This window comes from Pseudopipra pipra, chromosome 1 (genome assembly GCF_036250125.1).
Source record: "Pseudopipra pipra isolate bDixPip1 chromosome 1, bDixPip1.hap1, whole genome shotgun sequence".
Lineage (NCBI taxonomy): Eukaryota > Metazoa > Chordata > Aves > Passeriformes > Pipridae > Pseudopipra > Pseudopipra pipra.
Genome location: NC_087549.1, coordinates 116,368,732 through 116,381,558, shown reverse-complemented (window position 1 = coordinate 116,381,558; position 12,827 = coordinate 116,368,732). Strand labels below are relative to the sequence as shown.

General features: G+C 40.4%; 1 protein-coding gene across 5 annotated transcripts in view; it reads left to right on the top strand.

The window, feature by feature from the left end:
• RARB (retinoic acid receptor beta) overlaps positions 1-12,827 on the top strand; it is a 329,988-nt gene that overhangs the window by 124,416 nt on the left and 192,745 nt on the right. For all 5 annotated transcript variants that reach the window (XM_064672806.1, XM_064672793.1, XM_064672799.1 and 2 more), the window contains one exon: positions 10,643-11,138. In XM_064672806.1, the coding sequence (XP_064528876.1) occupies positions 10,961-11,138 (178 nt within the window). In that variant the 5' untranslated portion in view covers positions 10,643-10,960. The remainder of the gene's footprint in view (positions 1-10,642; positions 11,139-12,827) is intronic.

Genomic DNA, 12,827 nt, shown 5'->3' with positions numbered 1-12,827 from the left:
AAATGTCGTCTTCTGGGTAAAGTAGGACAGAAGACTCTAATAACTCAGAGGAATTACAGAACCTTTCAGCAGATATACTACTAGACTTGATGTATATAACAAAAGGTGATAGATTATATGTGTTAAGTTATTTTGTGTTAGCCTGGCGTCCACACCTCTACGATATTAAGATGATAGATGAACCTATAGTCTAACAGACTAGTCTTCAGAAACAAAGTTCACAACCAGTGCTTGAACCCTCTTTTTCCTCCTGTTCCACTTGGATCACCATCCTCACTTGATAAATGGGTGCAGCAAGGATGCAAACTTCTCTAGCTCAGAGGAAGTAGAACTTCCAGCCTTGAAATGCAAAAGGTTGGACTGCTAATAGATTGAACCTACCTCCTTGCCTCCCAGCTCTGTCTGGGGGATTGGGAAGCCTACATCATTTCACAGTTCAGGCATATCTCTTACAAAGTCCTTATTCAGGTTTCTCAGACACCCTCCTGAATAAACATTATTCATTTTGTGAGTGAATCCACATGCTCATCCTAACAATGAGTTTAGATTACTCCAGATAGCAGAATTTTTCTTTGCAGTTAAGTGGACTCTTGTAGGATCCTTCTCTGTGTGACTTTTAAAGTGAAGTGTGCTGAGCTGAGGTGGGGTCTCCCTCTGTGGTGCATGTTTTCCAAGTTAAACCAAATTTTGTTTTCCTCTTTGTTTATCTCGGTGACTGTTGAAGTCCTTTTGTTTCTTTTCACAGTGTGTGAAGGTCACATACTGCACTGACCCTTCAGTGCATTTCCAGGTAGCACATCAGTGCCGTAGTGGGGTACTAAAAGATCTGTATTTACTGGTTGTGCAGATATTGAACAAAGTGGAAATTGAAGATGTAGAATATTTTCTTCCTTTATTTGGTGAAGAAAACAAGTCTAATGCCACCATTTGCAGCTGTGGCTAGACATCCAGGCTGGATGAATTTGACTACGAGGTTTCATCCTTAGTGCCACTAAAGATACCCTATATGGGTCCATGTAGAGGAAGACTACCCAAATGATCTCAGGCAGGGGGAGGATGTGCTGCTTTTCTTTATTGTGATGGTTCTGCTAAGGCCAAGTCTTCTCAGGAAGTTACCTGTAAGGCTGAACACTCTAGCAATGTCATATTCAAAAGACTGACAGCAAAGGCTGCAGATCTAAGTCGCCCTGTGCCTTCCCAACATAAGCCTGTGCTGACTTTATATCATTTACGTTGATGTACAAATAAAGCTTAGCCATCAAAACTGATGTTTTCAGCATCTGCCACTTGTAGAGCATTTGATGAGCCATTGTCTTTGACTCCACTGGTTGGGGTTTTGAGACCAACACCCACGTATTTTCATCAGTAAAATTGTCACCGGTCTTGCATATCTTCATGCTCTCCTTTAAGGAAATATCTTGTCATCCTGTTTCTGCAGTGCATGGTGTGACCATAGAATGTTGGCCTCCCAATGAAATGTACTTTTCTGTCAAGAAACAGCCCTCCAAAGCTGCTTCTCTCTTCAGCTTCTGAGCAAATGAAGTACTCCATTCTTGTAAGGACTCCCAGGCCACGATCATTTACTAGGGATCTTCCATCTGTCACCAAAACAATAACATCACTTGACCCCCTCTTACTGATCTTGGAGGCCTCTTAAAAGTTATAAACAGTCAGTATAAGACCTTTTTTGTAGTTGCAGTGATGGTAAGTGCTGTATTTGCCATTGGTCACCATGACATGTTTCTCATCAGCTAGAAGGTTAAGGATGAGCACTCTGAGAGCATGCTGGGGAGGCTTCAGAGAGATTCCTTACATCCTTCTAGCTGTAACACTGTCTGGGAAGTGATTGTCATACTTGTAAATGTCTGCATGATCCAAAATATTGGATGACATTTCTGGACATTATATTGGACATAGGCAGCAGGATGTAGTTTTCCTTGATAACTCAGTCTCCCTTCCCCTGGCTTGCCATCTCTTTCCAAGAGCTCTTCTCACAAAAACTTGCTTTGGCTGGGAATCCATGTGATGCTATCTTGGGGTGCCTTGTAGCAAGGGTTAAAGACCAATTAATTACCAGTTAAGGGGAAGATCTTCAGTGGAAGATCTTTTTGCTAGACAGGAAGCATATCCCATTCTGAACTTAATCAGAGATGCTACCTTTCCTTTACAGATAGTTGTGTATGCCATCAGTCTAAGGTGCTCCCTACTGGCCTGTTTAAATCTTCCTAAATCTTAGAAGTGTATTTGAACTGGTTGCTGCTTACCTTTGTTATCTATTGTTCTTTTTCCCTACCTTGATTTGATGATGACGGGGAAACCCAAAGGATAAGTTCCTTAGTCCTGTAAATGATCACTTTTTCATCTTTATGGTTGCCATCTTGTATAAAAGCATCTAGGAACAAAACAATCTGGTTGGATGCATAGGACAGTAAAGGATAATTTGGATTGCTAAATCCAGTCTAGTTTTTCTGAACTGTGGGGGGAAACTGTGCAGGATCACAATACACTTGCTGAAAAAATGTAGTTGGAGAATTAAAGCAATAGGCACAGCATCTTGGGTGGGAAAATCTTCATACTGGAGTTTCTGGTTATATGTGACTTGAAGGACCAACCTGCTTTCTAAGAGCTGGTTTTTACTAACTACACTGTGCTGCTTAAATTGTGGGTCATCTGAATTGTGTTTGAGAGAAGTGATGCTTTTGTCCCTTTGAGTTTTGTGGATGGGCAGGAACAGGGAAACAGTGTTTCAGTCTGCAGAAAACCCCCACAGGTTTGGTCTGGCAAATCTCTGATCTCCTAAACCTCTGTAGCATATGGGATAGTCTCTCATTTAGGATATTCTTAATATGGAGTTACTGTTTTACATCCTTTTAAACACTAATAAGGAACAACAGAGATGACAATGCAATAACAGAAGTGTTGATGCCACTGGGAGAACAATTTTTAGCATTAAGAAATAGCATTTAAATTTCAGGGAGGAAAATCAGTGTAAAAGTTCACTTAAACTCAGGGAGCAAGAAGCTCAGTTACCCTTCCTTTGGTTTCCATAGATGAAAGAGAACTTTTTTCTTGACTGTCCTTTGGGATTTTTTCAAATGTGACAAAGTAAGGAATGCATTTAGTTACAAAGCAGAGTGTCCTATATACTAGCACAAAATGTATTCAAAGTCCTTTGAATTCTCTGCAGAAAACTGCAAAAGAGTCCCTTACAGAGGTGATTGAAAGCCACTGCACAGGAAATCAACTTCTCATCCTGTACATAAACATGAGCCAATTCTACTATATCTGGCTCTCGGGGCAGTACACACAGTAAATTGTTAACCCCATCACCTGACCTAACCATTTATCTTTACTCTCAGTATAGTTTTGGCAACTGCTGAGTAATGAAAGAAACATGGAATGCAGATAGCTGTAGGAAAAAAAAAAAGCAACAACCAACCTCCCTGCCCCCTTCTGCCCTGCACCCCCCCACAAAAAACCCCTGAAAACCAAAAAAACCAAAAACCCCAACCACACCACACTTCAGTTACAAACAGGCCTTTAAAACAGCAAACAACAGGAGAAGATGAGAAATTGCCGGATGCAGTGGCAGAATCTTAAACACGGTTATTATAGAACAGAATTAACATATCTGTAGAATAACAGACGTGAAGCATGGATTTTCAATCCTTCACACCTCTTGGTTGTGCTAGCACAAATGAATTAATAACTCTTCTGAACCTTTGTGGAACAAATAACCATAGTGCCTTTCAGATTTTGAAATGTAAGCTCTGTGTGTTTTTAATGTTAGATGTTATACATGAAGGTTGGCTGAAATAGGTTATTCTGCTTATGGAGTATTGTTCCCATATGAGGATTCAGGCTGTGTACTCACAGCTGCTACTCTCCAACATGGACTCTCAGTTCCACTAAAATCAATAGTTGGCACAGCAGGGTACTGTTGTATGGTGTGTAAATAAATGGGTGTCATTGTGTCTCACTTTTTTTTTTTCTTTTCCCCTTTCAGATTTAGATTTGCTCTTTTTCAGGCATATGCAGTATGTGTTTGCAGTGCGGGCAATTCGAAGCATAGCTGTGCAGGGAAGAAGGGAAAAAGAAGCTTTTTTTCCCCCTCCTTTTTATACTTCCCAATAGTATTTTCAAATAAACAATAATTGTATTAATTATATTCATTATCTCTTAACAATGTCGGGGGAAAAAAACCCAAATAAAACAGAAACCCATTTTGCAAGTGTCAGCTTTATGACAAAAAGGAATTCACAGTCCCCCAGCAGACAGCTATGTTGCACACCAAGATGTTGGAAAAGTGTCATAGTAAGAGTGTCTTAATTTTGTTACAACAATTTATCTTCCCTCTTCCCATAAGTCTTGCACCTATAGTTGAAAATATATGACAATTGTGGTTATGGGGTGTAAGAGCTACAGATCTGCTTTTCAATAAACTGACTTTGAAGTTCTGTTTCATGCATTTTCTTTTTTATTCATGCATCTGGTCATATAGAGTGGTTTACTTTTTTTGGCTGCAGACTTGGCAGATACAAAATGCAGATGTTGTTCTTCTGACTTAAGCTGCTATTTTAAGCTTTTTGGCCAGCGGTTGAAAATTTTAGGTTCGGTTGTTTATTTGCTTATCATCAAAGTGGGTTTTGTCATATAATTCATATGCGAGTATTAGCTTTCTGTGTTTACTTTCAGAGTTTGAGATTAAAAGTATGGTCTTTTTTTTTCTCCTTTACTTTTTTTAAACCATCATGCTCTTTTGATTAATAATACAGTAGAATATATTATGCTTCAGAGAGCTTTTATTTGCAAAAAAAAAAACCCCAACAGCCCAACTCTCACATTGTGCTGCAGTGCTTTCCCTTTAAGAAAACCATATCTCTCTCCAGATGCCTGCATCTCTTTGATACAGAAGGGTACACTAAGTTCCATCTATAAACAGAATCCACTAATTAAGAGTAATTGCTTCGGAGATTGGTACAGACTATTCAGCATCAGATGCATGTTCCTCTCAGATATCCATTAGCCTCTAATAAGATAATGCAGATGTGCCAGTCTGTTTCCTGTTTCCTTCTATTGTACCTTTATTGCCGTATATGGACCAATGGGATGGGCTGAACAATAAGTGGATGTCCTTTTGCTCCCAGAGCCCTTCTCAAAGGAATGTTTGTTATTAGATTGCTTTTTCTGTTTAGTTTCACATCACTATGCTAATAAAGGAAACATAACACTCTAAAGGATTTTTTTTTTTTTACTCTTGCCACGGTAACTAGTTTATTGTTTAATTAAATCTCATTGGATAGCCAAGAAAACAAAAATGCAACATCTCATAGTCAGTGAGAACTGGTGCAGAACAGAGTATGCCTCTTTATGAAATAAAAGTTTCCATTCATTTTTAAGAGTTTAAAGGCAGTGTGGTTATTGTGTTACTGTATCTGACTGATTTACACTTGAGTCGTGCTAAATCTGCTGAATTATTCAGTACTGCTCAGTGCAACACCATCAGCCAGCATAATAGAAAGCATATGCATAATCAGGGATTTCAATACAAACTATACATTAAATACAGTAAGGGTTCTCGAAACTTGCCTTGTTTTGAAAACAGCATTAGAATATGTCTTGAAGCCACATAATAAATAAGGACTCCACCAACTCTGTCCCTTGGGAAAAACATGTAATATATTATTGAAAGGTTTTGCATGCAAAATTTCTCTGCAACTGTTTTTGTTGCTCTGAGAGGAGCAACTTACCTCTCCTGCCTTACTGCCCAGGCTGTCCTTCCCAGTCCAGAGGTTCCTGTTTTAGCCTAAGACTTAAGAGGGGGTGATTTTTTTTGTTGGCAGGAAAATGGGAAATGAACTTAGAAGAGACTTCCTCCATGACCCTGGAAACTTCGGGGGCAGCTACGCTGCAGACTGCTGGGCTTGGAGAAGCAAATTCCCCAGCACCCAGCTCTGTGCAGAGCATGTCCTCATGTTGGCGTGCCTCTCCTGCATTCCTGGTTTCATCCCCCAATTGTAAAGGAAGAGCAATAGCAGTTTGCTGCTGCAGAAGGGATGGTGGATTAAGCTCAAAAGTTTTCTGGGTGCCAAAACTGTGGATATCTTAAAATGACTGCTGAATTTCAAACATTGCCATAGGTAGGGCAGAACTCCCCACTGACCTTTTCAGAAGTTAGAGAAGAAAGAAAGGCAAAAATTCTGCTTTACTTGCAATGCTGACAACTTAATTCCCTACTATGGATAGTGAGAGAGGAGGAAGAGGAATGTGGAATTGGGGTGGTTTTGGCAGAAGGGAGGACAGAGCGTAACCTTCCTACGACATAGAACTATTGGCCAAGCCTCCTGCCTTGGCTTCTTGCCTGTCCAGCTGTTGATGTGTGTCAAAGTCACTTGTAACAGCAAAGGGGTTTTAGGAATTCAAATAAATCTTATCCAAGTGAAAAATTCAGAAGGATGAGCTATGTTACAGTAATACCAAATATTGTTACCAAATGTAAGCTAAATAGCAATATAATGGATGAGGCTCAATACATTTAGTACATTCCAGGAGAACTGACAGATGTCTGAAGAGCAAAGCTGTTTTCTGCAGTAAAGCCTGTGCATAATGCGTGGGAAATTGAGATAGTAAGAAACATTCGGTCACTGTTTATCCAGTAAAATTTTGAGCTTATATATGAAAATTTTTAGTTTTTAACTTCTGCTCAGTTGCACAAACACTGAGAAGAAATTTGGAAGAGACAGGTACACCTGCTGCATTAATTGCAGTTGATAAATATTCTGCTCTGCACTAGAGCTACTGTAGCCTCCTTCCCTTGTGGCCATCTGCTTTATCACTGAAGTCAAGTCAATAAAAGGCCTGTAAAAACCAAAAAGGAGGAGGCATATGTTCTGTCAAAGAAGAGTCATTGGCTGCTGTTCAATGCAAAGTAGTGCACAGTGTGATCATCTCTTGGTGAACCTTCAAAGGAACTTTTCTGTATGATCCTTTTCCATACTGCTTGTACTAAGGGCCTTGTACTCATGAACAGTCACTAAGGAACAGTCTAATGGAAGAGGATTTGCATCATATGCAGAGTAGATCTTCTGAAGTGCCTTGATGACAGGCATTTTCTGAAGATTTTGCCTTCTGCCTAAAGGGCTGAAATCCATGCTGTTGCCTCACGTGAATGGGTGATCATCCACCATCAAGGTCACTCTGCAGTCAGTTTGACTTGTTCCTTCTGAGTTGCTCCTCAGCTGTGGTAGCTGGCTCTTCCTGTCCCATTCAGAGTAAGCTTGTTAGCTCCCTCCTCGAGAAAATCCAGGTGTAGACCAGAGGAGGATATGATCAAAGTCCACATGGCATGGAAAGGACGGGACTTGCTTCTGGGCAAGTGTCATGGTCCAGAGAGGACACGCTCCTTCGGCGGGGAGGGTATTTACCATTGCAAGTGACAACAAAGAAAAATCTCCTTCTCAAAGCTGATACCCATACAGTGTTTTGCTCTGTGGTACAGGTTTAGTTAAGCAAAAGGGAGGTTTTCACCTTGGAATCACATACAGCCTAGACATCTGTGGCTGACGTCCAATGCTGGGTCTTCACCAGTGAATTCAGGGACATGAATGTGTCAGTCTGGTAACACATGAGGCAGTGTGCCTTGGGAGTTGTGCCATGGAACTGGTGTGAATGGGAACAACTGATCATTGGGTTTCCTGTGCTGCAACATCTACTTTGTGATGTCCTCTGCTATGCAGTGATGGAGGTGATGGGTCTGTAGTCTCTTCAAGGAAAGTCTCTCGGTAATCACAGAAGACAAGTGGCATTTGCTTCTTTACAAGAGACTAGAGTGCTGATACATAGGTGTCTGCCTGCAATTTCCTCCTTGACCATTGTATAGATGTTCAGCTGTGTGAATATTTGTAAGAGCCTGATGCTCCCAAGTGACAATACCTGGAGTCAAATAGTACACTATTAGAGTATCACACCTTTTACACTGTCTTCCCTCTCTGCCTATATTTGGAGAGAAAAGTTCTGAAGAACTTTGGAGAGGAACAAGTCCTGAAGACTTATCTCCAGCACAGCTATCTGCAGGAAATTTCCAGCCATGAGTCGTGAAAGAAGGCCGATTTTTGAGTAAGGCAAGAGAAACTCACTTTCAGGTAGAAATTTCAGCGTATAAATATTGCATGCAGAACTATAGGATTAGAACCTAGTTTTGGTACTGTTAGATATGTGTATTTGCACACTGAGGAGCCGTAACACTGCTGCATTTTGTCATCACCAGGTCTATTACGAACCATGATCCTCCAGTAATGAAGTGACCAAAGAGTTTCCCCAAGTGCCCTTTTTCCCCTCTGTCCTGAAGGAGTCGCTTCTTTTCTGCATACTTTTCACTTAAATATGCAAATATATCAGATGTGGTTCTGGGAACATTTATAAATTATGATGAGCTCTGCATTTTTCTGTCTAATAGAAATATAACTGAAGGTATTATATAGTTTTATAAGATAAATTTTAGTTCCAAAGCCCTACGTCACTTAAAAATAGATTACCATATTCTGTGTTTAATTTAATGCACACATTTTTAGGGCTGGTATTCATCAGCATCCCTCCCCTCTTAGTTTTTTTGCAAACACTTAGAAGTATAGTATTTTTGCCAACTCTTGTGGTATTGCTTTAGAAAACATTAGTTTTTTGCATGTTCCTTTGATACTTGACTTTCCTTGTCTCTTAAGCTTCATAAAGCCTTAGCTAGGTAAAACAGGCACCAGCCAGAGATGGTTCATCTCATTTTGTGTTTTTAATAAGTCAATATATTTTAGCTGTTGAGGCTCCCTCAAAAGATATTCCTGGTTTCACTGGTCTCCAGGCACATGGTCCTCGAGCTTGGCATGGTCAGCATATGTGCCTTACCTTGTTATACACACCCTTACAGCCTCACCTCTGGATACATCTGCCTCCATTAGCATTAAAGGTATTTTGTGCATTATTTACACAGTTATCAAATACTTACAAGCTATATTTCTGTTATCCCCAAGCAGACTGCACTCAGCAGAAACTGCTGTCTGAAAACATGCACAGCTGGTAACCTTTGCTGGTATTCCACACAGAGCAGAAACACTCCGCTGCTCTCTGACAGGCAAACATATGCATCCGGGCTTGTTTTTTTTCTTTTTTCTCCTTGCTCATTTGAATTCTTACCGACAACTAGTACACTGGGTAGCAGTACTGATAGTCAACGTTGCATTGTCACGTTTTACTCCTCTGGCATCAATTTTGCTTTGCGACCTTGACACATCATTTCACCTCTCCCTTTATTTTCCCACCCAAAAATCTTCTTGCATTTTGGTTTCAGGCTATAATTTCAAAGAGTTACGGATAAAAGTGCTATATAGCTCTGGATGTGGTTACTGATTGCTGACTGTAGCAGATGCAAGCGTGTAGTATGTTGTCTCAGGAAATAAAGTCTTTAGGCAGCTATGGACTGCCTTGCTTTTGGATGGCTGAGTTTGCTTTGTGGCTCCTACTGTCTTCCCTCAACAGCATGTGTTGGAGGAGATGAGTAACTCCTTGTGCAGGGTGATGCTCAGGAGTTGACTGCAGTACTCCCCAGCTTTTGCCTGGAATACTACATGGATAACTGCATGAGCAGTGTTTGCAGTATGGAGTGGTTGCAGCCTTCCCAGTAGAGTGTCTCTTAAGACAACAGCCCTTACTGATGTTGCACAGGAAGTTTGATTCAAAGACCACCGACCATTTGCTGTATATAAACAGCTATGGCGGGAGCAAATTTCACAGTTGAGAATATCATAAGTGCCCTGTTCTCAGCCTCAGGCTTTTGGTGCAGTGACTGAAAAGAGGAGGAACCCTTGAAAGGCAACAGTCATTTAGGTGAAACACTGAGAAAGGTGTGTATAGCTCTGGATGACTTTGAAGATGGTGGTCATGAGAACAAGCAAGTTCCCTAGCAAAGCACAGGAGCACTGTATTGCCATCATGTCAGCCACTCACCCAGCTTATAAAATAACAGGTGTTTGTTTCTTAGGACAGTTCTCCCTTCCTCTCAAAAAAAGAAAAAAAAAGGGAGAACAATCAGTGAGGTGTCTCCTAAGTGATAATAAGATAAACTAACTATTCTTTGCGAAAACAGTCATTGGTGAACCAGTTAGTGCTTTAACAGGCCAATCTAAAACCACCCTCAGACACGGTACCTCAGTGCTCTGCCTGAGCCATGGTGCTGAAGTGAGTAGAGAGCCTCCTCAGTATCATTCGTTCTATAGCTTCTAGGGGGAAACTGAAAGCTTTCACATACAGGAAAATTTTTCAGAAGATGATTTTTTTTTTCTCCCTCAGTGTCAGTATTTCAGGTAATTATCGATACATTGTTTTTAAATCTGGCTGTTTTCAAAACCAGGTTGCATCAGACAGACCAGAAACAGCTTTTGTTGTAGCACGTCGGGCAGGGAGATCAAGTTAATGGGTGTTCTGTTAGTTTCAGTAGGGTGAGAGTTTTACCCCTAGGTAACCATCAAGGTGATCTCATGGGATACTTATAAATAAGTTATGACTTAACAAGAGTAACAAAGGGATAAAGGTTTTTTCTATGTGTATACATTAAAAATAAGTATACTATAATCAATATATTGTTTTCTTCCCTCAGTGTCAGCATGCATCTGTAGAGAGCAACTGTACTCCCAGAGAAACATTTGCATAAGCAACTGAATTGCACCCTGATACCAGAGTAAAAAGACTTTTTATCCACAGTCTGCAGAGCAAGAATGTCCTAGAAAAGAAAAGAGTAGAAAGCAGCAATGAAATATAGGATGGACCTGATCTAGTGAATTACGTCTTCTTCATCACACAATCCAGCTCAAGAAGTACCTTCAGACTTGACAGCGCCGTTCATTCACAATTTGAGGTATATATTTGCTGGCCTGGAGTGATGCAACATAATATTTGTCCACTGTGAGGTGTTATCATGACAACCAGTAGCCGTACATGTCCAGTACCAGCCGTGAATGGACATATGACTCACTATCCAGCAGCACCATATCCATTACTTTTTCCTCCAGTCATTGGAGGACTGTCACTACCTTCTCTCCATGGACTCCAGAGTCACCAACCAACTAGCGGATGCAGCACCCCATCACCTGCAAGTAAGTGTTTGGCATTAATAGCTTTTATTGACTAGCTCTCCTCTAACAAAGACTGATTGTGTTCATCCTGAAATTATTTTAAGAGTAATTGCAGTTGTTCGTCTATGATGTATTTTTCTTGGGCAAAGAGCATGCATTTGTTTTGAAATGCCATTTTCACTTAATCTTGTTTTTATAAAAATAAACACACTGTATGACATAGAGAAGCTGTAGAAACCAAGAGTGACAAAACCTGCCATAGATTTTGGCATATCCTGCATTATTGTATTAGCTCCAGAATCTAGTGTAATTTTTAAAGAAAAATTGGTCTTTCTGTATTCATGAACAGCTATGACTCCTCAGTACAGAATTCTCTTAAGTTGTACAGTAATTAATACTGCTTTAGTTTTCTTCCACAAGTAACTGCTTTCTTCCTGGGCAGCTTGTGAAGAGCAACCTAGTGGACAGCTGGTAACTGTGAGCTGCCAGTGGCTGCAGAATGAGCCCTTGAATCTGTGATGGAGTTTCTGTTGTGGTTTAACTCCAGACAGCAACCAATTATCACTTGCTCACACTCCCTCACCCCTACAGCAGGATGAGGAAGAGTATCTGAGAAAAAAAAAAAGGTAAAACCCATGGTTTGAGAAAAGAACAAGTCAATAATTGAAATAAAATATGAGTCATTGTAATGAAAAAGGAGACAACAAAAAGGGAGAGATAAATAAAATGCAAGGGAGACAAGCAATGCACACTACAGTTGCTCACCATGCACTGACCGATGCCCAGCCAGTCTATGAGCAATAGGCAGCTCCCAGCCAATTCTCCCCAGTTTATATACTGGGGATGGTATTCTATGGTATGGAACATCCCTTTGGCCAGTTGGGGTCAGCTATCTTTGTGCACCTCTTTGGTGGCAGACCACGGAAAACTGAAAAGCCCTTGACTTAGGGTAAACACTACCTAACACAGTGATGCTTTAGTTGTTGCTATCAATATTATTCTCATACTAAATCTAAAAAACACAGCGCTGTACCAGCTACTAGGAAGAAAATTAACTCTATCGCAGCCCAAACCATGACAGTTCTACATGCAGCACTGCTGATTGTATTAGCTGGGCATGGTTTTTCCATTGCCTTACAACAAACACAAGTTTTCTGCTTGGTCTTAAATTTTATATATGTTTAAGTGGCTCCAAACAAAGCTGTCCCAGGTATAAACTCTCTAAGTAGCATCACACAGACAAGACACATCTCTGGAGGTCTTTGCAGTGGATGACTGATGTATTTGTCACCCAGGAAACCCAGATGTATACAGGTTTTCAGATCAGTTTGTTGTTGAAGGTGCTTGTCTAAATACACTACTGTGACTGTTGGATGTGAGGTCTTGACTAAACAGCACATCTGCGGAACAACTGCACTTTCTACTAGAGGAAAAGGAGACTTGTTATAGCAGTGTCCCTAATATATCTTTCAACAGAAATCACACAAAGTTTCAGCTCCAAACTTGAATGGGAAATCATAGTGAAGACAAAACTTCTGAAGAGTAAGTTATAGGATTTGTGCTGCCTGATGCTAATTCTGGCTTCATGTCTTACATATATATGTTGGAAGACTGAACAGTCTTCAAGTAAATTGTTTTCTTCTTGTGTGGACATATTTCATCTAGTCACACATGGAAAGAAGTATAATTGGGTCAGGCTTTTATTTGCCA